The 16,863-nt window shown below is 54.9% G+C and overlaps 1 protein-coding gene across 4 annotated transcripts; it reads left to right on the forward strand.

The window, feature by feature from the left end:
* The first annotated feature begins 1,408 nt into the window (after positions 1 to 1,408).
* On the forward strand, positions 1,409 to 16,832 carry CUNH20orf27 (chromosome unknown C20orf27 homolog). 4 transcript variants are annotated; one of them, XM_032295545.1, is made up of 7 exons: positions 2,020 to 2,140; positions 3,554 to 3,607; positions 9,733 to 9,837; positions 11,204 to 11,346; positions 14,759 to 14,897; positions 15,827 to 15,949; positions 16,168 to 16,832. In XM_032295545.1, exons 3-7 carry the CDS (start codon positions 9,819 to 9,821, stop codon positions 16,266 to 16,268), a joined length of 525 nt encoding a protein of 174 aa, XP_032151436.1. In that variant the 5' UTR covers positions 2,020 to 2,140; positions 3,554 to 3,607; positions 9,733 to 9,818; the 3' UTR covers positions 16,269 to 16,832. The 4 variants fall into 4 exon arrangements, with proteins under 4 accessions (XP_032151437.1, XP_032151433.1, XP_032151435.1 ...); XM_032295546.1 differs by lacking the exon at positions 3,554 to 3,607 and having other exon boundaries at positions 1,409 to 2,140; XM_032295542.1 differs by lacking the exons at positions 3,554 to 3,607; positions 9,733 to 9,837 and having other exon boundaries at positions 1,981 to 2,140.
* The last annotated feature ends 31 nt before the right edge of the window (positions 16,833 to 16,863 follow it).

Below are 16,863 nucleotides of genomic sequence, written 5' to 3' on the forward strand. Positions count from 1 at the left end.
TCTGAGTTCGGGAGTTCGAGACCAGCCTGACCAACATGGAGAAATCCCGTCTGTATTAAAAATACAAAAAATTAGCCGGGTGTGGTGGAGCATGCCTGTAATCTCAGCTACTCGGGAGGCTGAGGCAGGAGAATCGCTTGAACCTGGGAGGTGAAGGTTGTGGTGAGCCGAGATCATACCATTGCATTCCAGCCTGGGCAACAAGAGCAAAACTCCATCTCAAAAAAAAAAGGGGCGGGGGGCGGGAGCTTGTAATGCCAGGCTGGAATCTGAGCGTATGTTGTTAGATCTTCTGATATTTCTTTCTTTTTTTGAGACGGAGTTTCGCTCTTGTTGCCCAGGCTGGAGTGTGCAATGGTGCGATCTTGGCTCACTGCAACCTCCCCTTTCCAGGTTCAAGCAATTCCCCTGCCTCAGCCTCCCAAATAGGTGGGATTACAGGCATACGATACTACGCCCAGCTAATTTTGTATTTTTCCAGAATTTGTAGAGACGGGTCTCTCCATGTTGGTCAGGCTGGTCTCGAACTCCCGACCTCAGGTGATCCACCCACCTCAGCCTCCCAAAGTGCTGGGATTACAAGCATAAGTCACTGTGCCCGGCAGATCTGATATTTCAAAAGAAGCCAGGAAACCAGATTCCTGATTCCAGAAAGACGAGGGGGGGGGACTTCTTTTAAAAAGCCCCATGCGGGCTAAATAAAATACATCTACAGGCCACTTGGGTCCCACCGTCTGCCAGCTTTAGACCTTCAAGACAAGGTCTAAAGGTAGTGGGGTGGGAGTGGGTAGAGTGGGCAGGAGTGGGTGGGCTGAGATCAGAATATGAAAAGCTCTCAATATGAGTGCTGTCTCTCAAACGCGAGAGCACACGAATCACTCAATATGCTGCTAAAGTTTGTGAAGCGCTATTGGAGACAGTCCCAGAGGGCTTTGGAGAGGGAGGGGGACTCGATGAAAACAATAGCTCGGAAAGATTAATTTGCCAACAATGTACAGACTGGAGATCAGCATACAGGTAAGGGGCCACAGGTTGGCACTGCTGAAGGGAAGCTGGTCTTCAGCAGCCAAGGCCGTCTCTCCTCTAGTTACATTGGAAGGAAAGAGCTGCGTACTCCGGACTGCGTACTGCGGGTACTTTGGGGAATCTGTCCCCGCCCGCGAAGCAAAAGTGAGGTGTTCGGGAACCGGCGGGCTGAGAGCACCGGCAAGAACCCCCGCAGACCGCAGGGCCACGCCTCTTGCTCCCCCGCTCAACGCAGGGGCCCACATCCCACCACGCAGAGCAGAGCGAGGCGCATCTCGCTGCCATGGTGACCGCCTCCATGGAGACCGGGAGCAGAGGCTGCCATCCCCGGGGGGGCGGCACAGGCTCTCCCAGCCCCCAGCCCGCGTGCCTTCTTTGTTCTGATGGTTATCCAGGCCGGGCCGGTCTCGGGGGAAGCGTCTCGGGCCTGCACGGGGGCGCTTCCTCGGAGACAGGGGATGGGATGGAAGGGGAAGAGGTCCAAACCCTTGGGTCGAGATAGGAGGATGGAGGGTTCCTCAGTTCCTGCAAGGGACTAGCACGGCCCATATCGATGGCCGAAGCCGGCGTGGAAGCCCCGGAAGAAAGGCCACCTTCAGGACCTCCACCCAGCCCCGAGACGCGCCCGACAGTCCTCCCGAGAGCGCAGGGCCCAGGGGAGGTGCGTCCCAAGCGAGGGTGGAGGCTGGAGGCGCGATTCCCCAGGCGGAAGGCGGGGCGGGGCGGGGCGGGGCCTATCCGTGGCCCGCCTTCCCTCTGTCTCCCTGTGCCGGGTTCTGGTCCCTGGCCCTCTGGGGCCGTCTGCCCGCCTTCCTCGCGAGAACTCGCCCAGCCCTGGGTAGGCGCTGACTCGCCGGGCTCAGCCTCCGCGCCCTCGACACGTGACGTAGGCGGCCCTCGCTAGTTGGCAGTTCTTTGGAGCCCGCTCATTGGCCCGAAGCGTCCCTCGCCCCACCCCCGGATTAACCAATGGGCGGAGGCGGAGGTGAGGGCGTGCCGACTGGCGGTCGGCGGCAGCGCCGGGCTCCCTTCCTCGTGCTCGGCTTTGAGCCCCTGCCGACGCCGCCGCAGCGGTCGTCCCTGCCCTCCCCGGCCCCGGGGCACACTCCGCCAGGTGAGACCACCCCTCTGCTCCCTGTCTGCCGGTTCCTCCCCGCTCGCCGAGGTCCCTTCCCGGTCCTGGCCCTGTCCTCAGCAGTCAGTGCCTGGGACCCCAGCGGCAGTTGTGAAAGGGCTGGGGTGGGGGCTCCGCTGTCCGGGCCGAGCCTGGGACTCCTCAGCACCTGAGCTAGAGTGATGTCAGGTTCCCGGGGCGCAGTGACCCTTAGCTGCTGAGCTGGGGTGTTTTCCGCGAAGCGATTGTCTGGGGGCACCAGTGCCGTAGTGAGGGCGGGGGCGTAATGGGGTCAGCGCCCCCTCCTCCCCACGACCCTGATCATTGCAGCTGCCTCGCTGCATGACCTTGGACGAGTAGTATCTCTGAGCCTCCGAGCCTCGGCACCCTCAGGAAGGAGGGCAGTGATGTTTGGGAGTACGGGCTCTGGAGACTCCTGCGTCAGCCGAGGTGACTGAGGGTGGGGAGCATACAGGATTATCTCCGAAGGACAGAGCCGCCTCCTCGCAGCCCAGGATGGATTGGCTGGGGGATGTCCTATTGCATTTACCTCCTTCCCCTGAGATGACAAGAATGGGGTGGGGCGGGGGTGCCACACCCACGGGGATGGCTGCCGGATAGGATAAAGGGTCCTACACCTGGGCCACTGGGGCCTCGGGACCTTGCCCTGCACCGCCCTCCCGGTAGCACGAAGGAGGAGGGACTGGATGTAGGTTCTGGACCGGTGTTCCCATCAGTAAGCAGGGACTGAGAAAGGGAAGTCTCCGCTTGTCTTTCTTCTTGAATCTTGGCATTGGAAAATGGGGGTAGGGTATTTTTCTGCCCCAGGGAGCTGAAGAAAATCGGAACAGCACCCCTATCCCTCTCCCATTCTGGTCTTCTGTGGAGAGTAAATGTAGATGGATGTCCCCCCATCCTATCCATCCTGAGCTAAGAGACAGCAGCCCTGTCCCTGGGAGATAATCCTGTGTGCTCCCATCCTCCCCTGGGCTGACCCCCTGGATCCAGCCTGGCCTCTGCTTCTTGGGACCTTTGGATCACAGGCCCAGGGCAGGGCCTAGGTGGGGAATGAGATCTGGAGGCTAAGCACCTACTAGATAAGGGCATGGTGGGGAGAATGCTGGGCATCGGGTGGGGCATGAGATCTGGAAGCTAAGCACCCACTAGCTGAGGGCATGAGGGAGAATGCTGAGGGCAGCACTTGTTGGGGAGGCAGGAAGGTGTGAGTGGTGGGGGTCCCTTCTCCATATTCCTCCACCCCCACCGCCAGCACCTCACTGTTAGTGGGAGAGAGAACACCCATATTTATCCTTGCACCTTTGGCTTGGTGGAGGGAGAAGGAAATGAAGTCACTTGAAGGCTGAGTTGATGTGAAGCTGCCACAACCTCTGACCTCCAGCCTTACCTTTCCAGGCTTTGTTCTGAGTATGTGTGGCCCCTGCTGTGTCCAGTCCTGAGAATCATCAGGTTAGTGTGGCCCCATCTCAAGCCCTCAATGGGTGTTCTTTTCACAGGCGTGAGCTTTAATAGGAAGCTACACAGTGCTTCTGCTGGTCTGAGTGCTTGAGCCAGGACTGAGCCCCAGACTGGTGCAGGAGAGGAAGAGGTAGGGAGAGTGAAATGTGAAGTTCCTGGCTCAGAGACAAAGACCTCAAACCACATTGAGAATGAGGATTGAAGAAGGAATGAGAAATGAGGCCTTAGAGGTTGGGAGCATGCTCCCAGCCTCAGGGCATAGGACAAGCTGGGGCTGGCCATGTGACACCTTGGGGTATGGGGACACCTCTGGGGAGAGGGATCTTTGGGTTGGGGGGCAAGAGGGTGGCAGGTTTGGGAGCTTCACTTTGCCATGGACACACTATCTTTGGCCCCCCGTCCAGCCTGGAGCCTTGGGTCTCAGCATGGGGCAGCCTGGAGCAGTAGGAGTGCCCTGTGGGGCAGGGGCTGAGGGCTCCTATATAATCATCCATCTGTCTGTTCACTTGCCGTGTCTCTGGGTAGGGTGGCCTCGAAGCAGACTCTCTCTCTAAAACTAACAAGGGGCCTGAGCTGGCAGCTCTCTGTCCCTAGAGGGAATATTCCCCCAGTTTCCCTAGTAACTGTGAGCCAAAGAAGCCCCCAAGGCTCTCTCTCGTCCCAGCTTTCCAGCCCTTCGCATCTTGTGACAGTCCAGGTTCCCACCCCTGACTTGATGACAGCCCACCTCAGCGGGGAGGGTATAATTTTTGAGGATATAATTTTTTGTTGTTGTTGCTGAGGCTAGGGGCACCATGTTCCTCCCTGGTCATTTCCCAGTTTCCCAGGATGTACATTCTGAACATCTTTCTTGTGAGCCCCTCTGATTAGGGGTACTGGGCACTCCCAGCATCTGTTCTCTGACCCTCCCTAGGGACCTGGCTGCTGTGGGAGTGGGAGAAGGGGGAGGCCGGAGGAGGGAGGCCCCCTCAACCCTTGAGCTGTTTACCAAGAAGGCTGACGTCCCTGGGGCCCACTCTAGGGTCATTCCTGCCTCCTCCAGGATTGGCCTGACGTGCCTCTCTGACAGTGCTGCTGAAATTGCTTTTGCTTTAGAAAGCAGGCCTTTGGGGGTTTGCTCTTTGCAGAGGTGGGGGGTGCATTGTCACAGAGCTTCAGACACAGTTGCACAAAACCCTGGGAGGAAGAGGCCACTGCTTATTCCTGTGTTACGCATTAGGAAACAGGGACAGAGAAGTGAAAGAACTCACCCGTGCAGCCAGCAAGGGCAGATTCTGAATTTGAACCAGGACTGCTGCCTCTAGGGGCCATGTCGTTTGAGCCACGGTGAGGCCTTCATTGGCACAGGTGGAGGCTGGAGGCAGGGCCGGGCCTGGGGTTGCATGGTGGCCTAGCTTTTCTCTGTGGGCACACTACAGCAGGGGAGGCCCAGTGCCCTCTGCCTGCTTCTGATGAGGAATTATATGTGGACAAGAGTCTAGCTACCAGGGGACAGTGACCAGCAGCTCTCGGTTGAGAAAGGAGGTTTGGTTTTCCGTTTCCTTTGGGCTCCTGAGGTCACTTGCTTCCGGGTTACAGGCCTTGAGTGTTTGCCCTTTACTGAGTACTGGGCACTGCATGAGACGTGGGTCCTGCCCTCAGTGGGCATGGACAGGTAACCCTGACTGCAGCAAGGCCCAAGGAATGCCAGTGGGCGGCCACACAGTGGGGACAGGGGAGAGGGATGTGCCCCCCAGGGCAGGGGTAGGCTAAGAGAGTGGGGTAGGGAGTTCTGCTTCCTGAGAGCCCCCAGGGCAGAGTCGCTGGCTCTGACCATATCACTTAGTGCCCAAGTACGGGCCTTGGCCAGGCCCTCCAAGCAAATGAGATGTGGTCATTCATTCGACAAATATAAACTGAACACAGCTGCTCCCTGTCTGGTGCTGCATTGAGTGCTGGGGACACAGGGTTTGACAAAAACACAGTCACTACCCTTGTAAGGTTGGGAAGAGGATCTATCAAATGATCCCAGACGTGCGAAAGGGGATTCCGTAAAGAGCTGTAGTCCTGTCCTGGGATTTGCAGGGTGTTCGTCCTTAAAGAAGAAATGTTGGGGGCCGGGCATGGCGGCTCACACCTGTAATCCCAGCACTCTGGGAGGCCGAGGCAGGTGGATCACCTGAAGTCAGGAGTTGGAGACCAGCCCGAACAACACAGTGAAACCCCATCTCTACTAAAAATATAAAATTAGCTGGGCGTGGTGGCGCATGCCTGTAATCCCAGTACTTGGAAGGTTGAGGCTGGAGAATTGCTTAAACCCGGGAGGCGGAGGTTGCAGTGAGCAGAGAGCGTGCCACTGCACTCCAGCCTGGTGACAGAGTGAGACTCCATCTCAAAAAACCAAAGAAATGTTGGAGCTGAGACCTTGTCCAGGGTGTGGCTGGGAAGGATGGGATTGTTCCTGGCTGAAGGGATGGCCTCGGCAAAGGCAGGCGGGGGTCAGGCTGTAGGTTGAGGGCAAGATGGAGAGTGTCCTGTACGGACCAGGTCAGAGTGCTTTGTGAAAAGGGCCTGCAGCTTTTCCTTACCAGCTACTGGTGCAGTTTCACCTGAGCCTCCAGGAAGTATCCTGGGAGATGGGGGACCCTGTGGACATTGGGCTGTCACTGCCTCCTGGCTGCAGAGGTGTGGCTGGAACATCCTCTGCAAGGTAGGAGGAGGGCCTGACACCCTTGTACTTGGCCATTTGTCATATGCTCTTGAGTTCACAGCTTTGGGAGCAGTTGGAGTTGGGGCGGTTAGGGCAGGCTGCTCTCCAAGACCAAGTTCCCTGAGGACAAGCTGAGCATTCCAGGGCTGAGGCAACCGACCCCACAGCGGCCCTGGCCAGAGGTGAATGGGTGTAGCTCCCGTTTCTGCACCCCAGGCTGGGGCCTGGAAGCTCACCTCCAAGAGGGGGCTGCTGGCCTGGTCCAGTGGCCAAAGGGGGCTCCTGGTAGTACCAGGAGGCAAGGCTTAGTGGACTTTGCCCACATTGAGAAATGGGGAGTGAGGTGAGGCCACATCTGCTCCCAGGGCAGCTTGGCACCAGAGGGACCTTGAGATTATGCCCTCCACAGGCCCAGCCCCAGACTATGAGGCTGCCTTGTAGTTTCTCTTCCTTCCCTGGACTGACGAGCCAGTGTCACTCTTGGGTCACTCTAAATTCTTCAAGTGTGTTTCCCTGAAAAAATAAGGACATACTTCTTAACTAGTACAGTTCCATGATCTCACCTAACAAAATCAACTCATTTCTTAGTGTCACCTCATATCCAGGCCATTCACATTTTCCAGATCCCCCAAATGTCTTTTTTTTTTTTTTTTTTTTTTGAGACAGAATCTCACTCTGTCACCCAGGCTGGAGTGCAATGGCGGGATCTTGGCTCACTGCAACCTCTGCCTCCGGGGTTCAAGTGATTCTTCTGTCTTAGCCTCCTGAGTAGCTGGGATTATAGGCATATGCCACCATGCCTGGCTAATTTTTGTATTTTTAGTAGAGACAGGGTTACGCCATGTTGGCCAGGCTGGTCCTGAACTCCTGACCCCAGGTGATCCACTCACCTCAGCCTGCCAAAGTGCTATGATTATAGGTGTGAGCCACTGTGCCCAGCCCCCACAAATGTCTTCTTTGATAGCTAGTTTGAAACACTCTCTCCTTTCTTTCTCTTCTCACAGCTGATGTGGTGAATAAAACAGGTCAGTTGACCTGAAGATTATCCTTTTTTGGTCTGTTAAGTGTGTGTTGATCTAGAACAGGGGTTGGCAAACTTGCTTTGAAGGGTCAGATAATAAATGGTTTAGACTTTGCAGGCCACATGGTCTTTATCATAACTACTCGGAAGTAGCTTGTTTTAGTGCAAAAACAGACAACCTGTAAGCGAATGAAGTGTAGTGTTCTATTAGTAAACCTTTATTTGCAAAAAACTTCATTTGCCAGGCCCGGAGGCTCACGCTTGTAATCTCAGCACTTTGTGGGGCTGAGGTGGGTGGATCGCTTAAGCTCTGGAATTTTGAGACCAGCCTGAGCAACCCTGTCTCTACAAAAATTAGCCGGGCATGGTGGCGCATGCCTGTGGTCTCAGCTACATGAGAGGCTGGGGTGGGAGGATTGCTTGAGTCCGGGAGATCAAGGCTGCAGTGAGCTGTGATCACATACTGCACTCCAGCCTGGGTGACAGAGTGAGATCTTCTCTCTAAAAGAAAAAGAAAAAAAAAAAAAAACAACCAGGCAGCAACCCAACCATCAGCTGCATAATCAGCTGTAGTTTGCCACTTCTTTATCTAGAACAGTCTCCCTTGTTTTATTTTTCTTCTTGCCGTTTGAAAAAAAGAAACAGGTCAGTCATCCTGTAGAATGTCCTGCCTTCTGGGCTTGTCTCATTGCTTTCTCATGGAGTCATTAAATTTGTTCCACCGTCCTCTGTGTTTTTGGCAAATGAGAAGTTGAAGCTAAAGGCTGGTTTAGATCCAGGTTAAACCTTTTTGGCAGGAATCCCTTGTCAGTGATGCTTGACTTTGGGCTGCCTCACTTCAGGAGGCCTCAGTCTGACAGGCTGTCCTGCAGAGAGCAGAGAGATAGACCAGTGTGTGACTGGGAGAAGTCACACCCCTCCATTGCACACTTGTGCTATTCCCCTTAAACAGCAGGTCTTTGGCCTGGCGTGATGGCTCACACCTGTCATCCCAGCACTTTGGGAGGCCGAGGTTGGGGGATCACTTGAGGTCAGGAGTTCAAGACCAACCTGGCCAACGGTGAAACCCTGTCTCTACTAAAAATACAAAAACTAGCCAGGTGTGGTGGTACGAGCCTGTAGTCCCAGCTACTTGGGAGACTGAGGCAGAAGAATCACTTGAACCCAGGAGGTGAATGTTGCAGTGAGCCGAGATTGTGACATTGCACTCCAGCCTGGGTGACAGGAGGGAAACTCTGTCTCAAAACACACACACACACACACACACACAACACTAGGTCCTCTGTCAGTGACATTGGGAACCCGTATCTGCTTCCTGTCAACCTTCCCCTCTGGCTTAGCATCCACTGACTCTTGTTGCCTCCAGTATTTGTTCCTTTAAGGGTTGCAGAATGACTTAGCATTTGGTCATTTCTTTGTTATTTATTAGCAAGAATTCTTCCTGAAAGAAGAGCTTTCCGTCAACCATCAGAACCATTTGGTTACAAGAAAGGCCAAGAGACAGGCTGAATTCTTTCTTTAATCCCTGGCTTTCAGAGTAAAGAGGGCACTGCTACCGTCAGTGGTGACAAATGAGGGCTTTTGAGGGCTTGGGTTTGTTTGTTTTGCTTTCTCTCTTCTTTTTTAATAATCTCTGTGAATGCACTGCTTTTATGTGTTCCATCTGTTTCCATCAGTTGCACACATTATTCTTTCTGATGCTCAGATGGTCCCAGCTCGGCCCATCGGAGGCTTCCTGGGGTGCCTCTCACTGCCCCTGTGCTGAGGCTGCTCTTAGGGAGCTGAGCCAGAGGCAGGCCTGAGGCTCAGGGCAGGGTCTGAAGGCCGGTTCAGATGGGGGCACACTCCCTCCACAGACATCTGTTTTGCATATGGCCCTGACTGATCACCAGGAGGGAAAGCACTAAGGACACATTTATTTTATGTGGTCCCCTGTTCTTGCCCACCACCAAGCACACTGTTGCCTCTGACCTGCACCCAGCTGCATTGCTCATGTGACCTGAATAATGTGGCTCTAGGCCCAGCCTTTGGGGTCAGCAGCACCAGAAGTGGCCCCTAGAAAGTACCAATAAAGTGCTCCTTTCCAGGCGGCCCCTCCTGCCAGCCTCCGGGGATGCTGGGGATAGGAGTCCTGTGCTGTTGCTTTGGTACCTAGAAACTGCAACTCAGCACATGCTGGCAGGACCCTGAGTCAATGGGGTATCAGGGAAGGGTGCGGGCTCTCGATGAATATGGGCAGTGGTGGAGGGTGGGCAGAAGCCCCCATGCTAGAGAGTGTAGGCCCCACTTAGGCTGCTGAGAGCAGCAGGGATTTGAGTCCTTCCTAAAGGGAGCCCTTTTGCTCTCCCTGAGCCATGGGTCCATGGAGGGTCCTAACTCCTGCCCTGCCCACTCCCTATCCTTCAGGCTTCTACTGGTGTCCCTGGAGCATGGGAGGCTGCTGAGTGTGAGTGGTGGTGTCTGGCAGGAGCTACGTGGCAGGGAGGGCGTCCATGGCTGCAGCCAACAAGGGTAAGTGGCTTCTTGGCCTGGTGGGGCTTGCATGAGCCATTGCTGCAGGTAGGGTCTGCGCCACCTCTGTGTGTATGTGCATGTGTGAATGTGTGTGTGTGGGTGTCTGAATGTGACTGGGAACATGCCAGTGTTTGTGCCAGGTCCTGGGACTCATGCAAGCCCTAGCAGGGACCCCCGAGGAGCCCTGCTGACTCCTTAGGCTGGTCTGTGGAGGTGTGTGCTCATGTCCCTGCCATCCCACTGTGGGGGTTGGGGGAGCCAAGGGGCCTGTGATGAGCACTGAGACTGGTGATATGGGAGGGCCACCACAGGCTATGGAAGGGAACTTGGGTTTCGTTCAGAGTCCAGAAGGGAGAAGGGAGGATTTTAGGCCGGGGGATCTGGTGAGATTTGAGGGTTCGGGGGGCTCAGCAGGATTGTGGATGTGCCATGCTGGACTCCTGGGCCTCTGAGTATCCAAGAGCCTGGCTCAAAGCTGGACTAGGCCCTCCCACTAAAGACCCTGGGCAGGGCTCTTGGTGGGAGGGCCTAGGGGCCAGGGGTCAGAGAGGACTAGAGCCATGCTGTTGGCCTCCCCAGCCTGTGTGTTCATCCGGTCCAGGCCTTCAGCCCAACTCCCAGCTACCCTGCCTGTCCCATCCCTCTGCCCTTGGAGAACCAAACCCAGGTCAGAGACAGCTGAGGGCCTTGATGGTGGGCTTGGCAGAGGAAGGAAGGGAGTGTTGGGGTGGGTCTGGAAGCTTCCCTGGGTTCTCTCTTCTTGCTTGCCAGTGACTGGTGAGGGTTAGCGGCAGCCACAGCCTTGCCTAGGTGGGCTGAGTGTTTTTGATCCCCTTTGTTTCTGCCATCCCTAGGCAGGTCCCCTAGAGCCTATTCCTGTCCCTGCCCCTTCAGGTTGGGGTCATCAGGAGGGGCAGGCAGGGGCCTCATGCACTGACACAGCTCGGGGGTAGGCCCCAGGGATGGGGAGCTTGGCACTATGAAGGAGAGTACTAGGCAGGGTGTCCAGAGGACTGGGCTGAGCCCCACACTGCCCTGGCTTGGTGGGAGTCTGGAAGCCTGTCCCTTCCTGTCTCTGGCACCAGCCCGATCCTTTCCAAGCAGGGGTCCTATTAGTCAGTTCCTGAGTCTCCCCCACACCCACTCGGGGGATGCATTTTTGTGGGAGGACTGGGCAGGTCGGAGCAGGGTGGCGGCCTCAAGCCTCATGATCCCAGTGTCCACCTAGCCCTGAAAAGCACCCAGCCAGTGGGAGCTGGATGATGTCAAGGGCAGTCTTGGGGGCGAGGAGGGGATGAGTTGGAGGAGTTTCCTGGGGACAGGGAAAGCAGCAGCGCTCAGGGCCTTCTCCCACTCTTCCTAGGCAACAAGCCCAGAGTCCGGAGTATCCGCTTTGCGGCAGGCCATGATGCAGAAGGCTCCCACAGCCACGTTCACTTTGATGAGAAGCTGCATGACTCAGTGGTCATGGTCACCCAGGAGAGCGACAGCAGCTTTCTGGTCAAGGTACATACACACCTTCCCCATCATCAGCTTCTCCCTTCCCTGGCCCTGCCTGGCTTCTGGGCCTGCCTGTCCCCATTCCTCTCAGCTGGGCTTATAGGCATGTCTGTGTCTTTCCCTGTGCCTTGGTTTCCCCACTCGTCAAATGGGAGGCAGTGAGATTCCAATGAGATGAGAGCATTTAGAATGTCATCCAGATCAAGATGAGCAGAGCCATTGCTGTCAACAGCCTCACCCAGGCAATAGCAATGGAAGGCAGTGTCTCGGCTACGGTGCCGCTGGCCCAAGTTCAGATCTAGGCCAGCCATTCTGGCTCTGTGACCTTGGGGAAGGTCACCGGAATTTCTCTTCTCTTGAGTGGAGACAATCACATCCCCTAGAGTTGGCGTGAGAATGGAAGAATATATGTATGTGATACAGGTTGAAGCTAATGATGGCAATAATAAGGGCAACTTTTTTTTTTTTTAAAGATATTAAAAGGGCTACTATTGTTGGCACAAGTCACACCTGGCGATTAGGAATTAGCAAGCGCTCTGGGTAAGCACTTCTATGCAAGAAAGAAGCCTGCAGAGACCCCAGAGCCTACCATGTTGGTGACTGGGCAACTTTTTTTTAATCCTTCTTTGCCAAATCTCTGGCTGAATTAGGCTCTCTGAAGTAGTATTATTACCCCATTTTCTGCTCGGTGGAGCTGGATTCGGGAAAATGGGGACTGAGGTCTTTTGGTCAGTCAATAAATCAGGGTCCAGAGTTGAACAGGAAAGCTTTTGGGTCGGGGGAGGTCTGGCCCATGGAGATGGCTCAGAGGAAGGGTCTGCTGTGCTGCTAAAAAGGAGCCCAGGTTTAGCCTGGCCAACATGTAGAAACACCATCGCTACTAAAAATGCAGAAATTAGCTGGGCGTGGTGGCACACACCTGTAGTCCCAGCTACTTGGGAGGATGAGGCAGGAGAATTGCTTGAACCCAGGAGGCTGAGACTGCAGTGAGCTGAGATTGTGCCACTGTACTCCAGCCTGGGCAACAGAAAGAGACTCCATTCCAAAAAAAAAAATGGTTTGGGGGGTCCAGGTTTATTTCCATTAGTGTCCAACTCTGAAGTTCCCACTCTTAGTCCTACAGCTGACAGCTTCCCCAAGAGAATAAACAGAACAAACCAACAATTTTAAAAATAGCTCTGTCCCCTCATTGCAAAATCCACTCATGTCTTAATAGACATGAGAAAATTTGGAAGACAGAGAAAATATGAAGAAATTTAAAAGTACCCACACTCATTTTATCCCAAAATAACCATGGTTAATATTCTGATGTGTGTTATTCCAGCTTTTTTTTTTTTTTTTTTTTTTTTTTAAAGATTTTTGCTTTGTTGCCAGGCTGGAATACAGTGGCACGATCTCAGCTCACTGCAACCTCTGACTCCTGGGTTCCAGTGATTCTCCTGCCTCAGCCTCCCAAGTAGCTGGGATTACAGGCACATGCCACATGCCACCACGCCCAGCTAATTTTTTGTATGTTTAGTAGAGATGGGGTTTTGCCATGTTGGCCAGCATGGTCTCAATCTCTTGACCTCGTGATCCACTCGCCTTGGCCTCCCAAAGTACTGGGATTACAGGTGTGAGCCACCATGCCTGGCCTATTCCAGCTTTTAAAAATTTTATTTATTTACTTATTTTTTCTGAAAACACTATGGTGACGGATCCAGCTTATTTTAAAAGGCTTTGTTTCCAAAAACAAAAGCTAGCATCACAGTGTCCACATGGTTTTTGCTTGCTTCTGTTGTGAACTGTCTCCTACCTGTGTTAGTAAATAATTTTCCACAAGATTTTACAACTGCCTACTACTCCATGATATGTGTCATCATTGACTTAGCTGGCTCCCTGTTCCTGGGTGTTACGGCTGTTTTTGTTTTCATTGTTATAAATAGGGCAGTGAAGAGTTTTTTTTTTATTTTATTTACTCCACATCTCTGTTTCCCCTGGAAAATTCTCTTTTTTTTTGAGACGGAGTTTTGCTCTCGTTGCCCAGGCTAGAGTGTGCAATTGCGCGATCTCAGCTCACTGCAACCTCCGCCTCCTGGGTTCAAGTGATGTTCCTGCCTTAGCTTCCCGAGTAGCTGGGATTACAGGCATGCAACACCATATCCGGCTAATTTTGTATTTTTAGTAGAGACAGAGTTTCTCCATGTTGGTCAGGCTGGTCTTGAACTCCCGACCTCAGGTGATCCGGCCGCCTTGGCCTTCCAAAGTGCTGGGATTTACAGGCATGAGCCACTGCGCCTGGCCTCCCCTGGAAAATTCTACAAGTAGTACCCCTGGGTCACAGGATCACAGTTGGCAGGTACAGCCAGAAAGCCTTCTTGAGGGGTGTGCCCTCCACCAGCAGAGCGTGATGCGGGGCACATGGATTGAGGTTTGTCATGCAGAAATATCAACCTGGTACCAATGAATGGCTAAAACTCTGCAGCCAGTCCCAGTTGGCCCCCAGGGATAGGGTTGCCCAGCCCCAGTAACTGTGAGCAGGAGTCTGTGTGCCCATGTGAGCTGAGGGTACAGCATGTACCCTGTGCCTGCTGGCCTGGCACCCCTGCTAGCCACCCTGCTCAGCAACCACCCTGCTCAGCAACCACCCTGGCTTGTGACCCTTCATACTACTGGTGTTTCCAATAATGGCATTTGTCCTAGAGGGTGGCTGTCACCAAGCACTGTGAATGAACAGAAATTGTTTGGGTTGCGAGTATTGGCCATTGGGCACAGTCAGCCTATGAGTGAGCAGGCGGGCATCCACAGTCCAGGGCCAGCAGGGCAGCCAGGAGCCCCAGTTCAATGGCTGGTGCCAGGCCTGTGGGCCAGCTCTGGGCTGACACAGCTGGTCTACTGTTGTGTCTCTAATTTGATCCCATCCCTCATCTCACGCTGTCTGTTGCCTGGTGTCATCCTATGAGTGACTGGAGGACCAGCATCCCTGACCCTGGGCTACTGGCAGTGATGGGGACAGGTGGATGATCTGTGGGACTTTGAACCTCTCCTTGTGGGCAGTGTGCCATGCATGGCAGGAGTGGCCAAGAAGTCTAGGGAGGACTTTACCCTAGCCATACTATGTGGCCTTTGGCCATTCAGTGGCTTCCATTTTCTCATTTATGAAATGGGCCACTGAGGACTTTAGGGCCCATGAGACAGATGGCTGAGGATTTTACTGGCCAAGCTGTAGAAATGGGACCCTCAAGGGAAGGGGTCTGTGAAAGGGCTGGGGCCCCTGGGCTGGGGTGTCAATCAGCTGGACTGATAGAGGGAGTTGGGTTTCCTGTGCTCTCTGGGGAAGCAGGTGCAGGGGCCCATGGGATCATAGGTGGCACAACTGGGTGGGGCTGGGGGAAGCAGGAAGTGAAGGTGCCTCCCTCCTTTGCCTCTCCTGCTGTAGGTTGGCTTCCTGAAGATCCTGCACAGGTATGAGATTACCTTCACTCTGCCCCCCGTGCACAGGCTGAGCAAGGACATCCACGAGGCACCTATCCCCGGCCTGCACCTCAAGCTCCTCAGCATCGTGCCTGTCCCGGAAGGTGCATCCCCTCCTCCAGCAGGGCCTGGATGGGAGTGGGAGTGAGAATGTGGGGTGCTCCCTTACCCCCAACTAGGGTGGACAGGCAGCTCAGGAAGTCGAGGACATGGCACCTCTTTGTGAGCTTGCAATGTGGCAGCATGGCAGGTCCCATGCTCCAGGCCTTGCTCACTGTCCCTGAACAGAAGTCCATGAGCTTGTTCTTGCCCGTGTCTGCCCATGGCGTGACGGTTACCTCTGTGGGGCAGTAACCAAGAAGAGGGCCGCTGAGGAATTCGTTTAGTCTCCAGCCCTCGTGTCTGCCTCCCGAACCCTCGAGAAAAACCTGCTGGAGCTATACACATCTTGTGGCTAAGTCCGAGCACCCACCAGTCCCGGACCTTGGGTTTCAGGCTGCTGCTCCTATGAGGCTCACTTCAGGCCCTGCCCCACCTCCTACTCCCAGTCTGGCAGAGGCTAGGGTGTCAGTTTCGTGGAGCTCCAGCTTCGGTTTCATGTCCCCGTCACCAGCCTCCTCATGACCTTGCCCTTCAATGGATTGAGACCCCTCTGGCCTTTACCTCTTGCCATCTGATCTGTTCAAATCCTACCCCGTCCCTGCCCCCATCATTCCTCATCACCCCCTCTCCTCATCGCCCCCTCTCTCTGCCTTCCTTTTGGGAGCCTGAATTGGACCCTACTTCATTCACTCTTGGAGCCACATTGGGGTGGCCCACAGGTTGGAGGCATTTCCAGCTCACTGAAAAATGGGAAGTTTTTGAGACTTGTGTACTCCTCCTAGGGGGTGGGTCTCTGGGCTCCAGAAGGGCCATCCTGCCCCTTTCTTGGGGAAGCTCAGCATGTCTTAGTGGTGGGTAGGGGCCAGTGAGTGCCAGGGGCAGAATCGGGAGGCTGAGGAGGTGCTGACCACTTGCCCTTGTCCCTGGGCAGGTTATAGTGTCAAATGCGAGTACTCGGCACATAAAGAGGGCGTCCTCAAAGAGGAGATACTGCTAGCCTGCGAAGGTGGCACGGGCACCTGTGTGCGCGTGATGGTGCAGGCCCGCGTCATGGGTGAGAGCTTGAGGCTCCTGGTTGGAGGAGGGACCCACAAGCTGGACTGCAAGGGTTTCTGTTCTCCTCAGGGAACCAGGGCTGAAAAAGGGATACCTGCCCAGGGGTTCTCAACATCCCCAAGCTGATCCCTGAGGGAAGGGGAGGGGTCCCCTTAGTGGGCCGCGTGGGTGGGGCCCTGGGCCAGCATGGCACTAACTTACACCCCTGCCTTGCAGACCGACACCACGGCACGCCCATGCTGCTGGACGGTGTCAAGTGCGTGGGCGCTGAGCTGGAATACGACTCAGAGCACAGTGACTGGCACGGCTTTGACTGAGGCCTGAGGCCCCACCAGCCCCGGGCCCCTCAGCCTTAAACCCCGCCTTGTCCCCCCCCCCCCCCGACATGCTGCGTGATGGTGTGGCTTCCTCACCCCTCTCTGGGGTGGGTGTGGGGGTGGAGTGGCCTTGCCTACACTTCTCACCTCTGCCTTCATTTGTGCCACCACCCTGCCTCTCCTGCGTCCTCCTCTCCCACTTCCTCCTCTCCGTGTGCCTCAGTCTCCTGCCTGAAGAAATGGGTTGAGCCCGAAAGGAGGCTGTCTGAGGAAGGGAGAGGGAGGGCCTGGGGTGGGTTTCCCACTCCCCAACCCAAGCCATAGGGGCTCCAGCCAGGGTCTGGGAGAGGATGGAGCTGGCTCTGTGACGTCATGGCCCCATTACTGCTGCTGCTGCCTCGCTTCAGCCACCTCTCCTGCCCCTCCCTCATCCCCACTGCTGTCCATATGAATAGGAGGGAGGTGTAATCCCCGGCTCCCACCCCTCAGGTTTGTGTTACTTGGTTTTTAAGCGACTGGTTGGGATAGAACCCTAAAGAAATAAAATTTCCAGTGGAAACCGGAGGCCAGGTGGACTTTTGTTCTCTGGGGTTGG

This window comes from Sapajus apella, unplaced genomic scaffold (genome assembly GCF_009761245.1).
Source record: "Sapajus apella isolate SASKATOON/1434 unplaced genomic scaffold, GSC_monkey_1.0 scaffold33, whole genome shotgun sequence".
Classification (NCBI taxonomy): domain Eukaryota; kingdom Metazoa; phylum Chordata; class Mammalia; order Primates; family Cebidae; genus Sapajus; species Sapajus apella.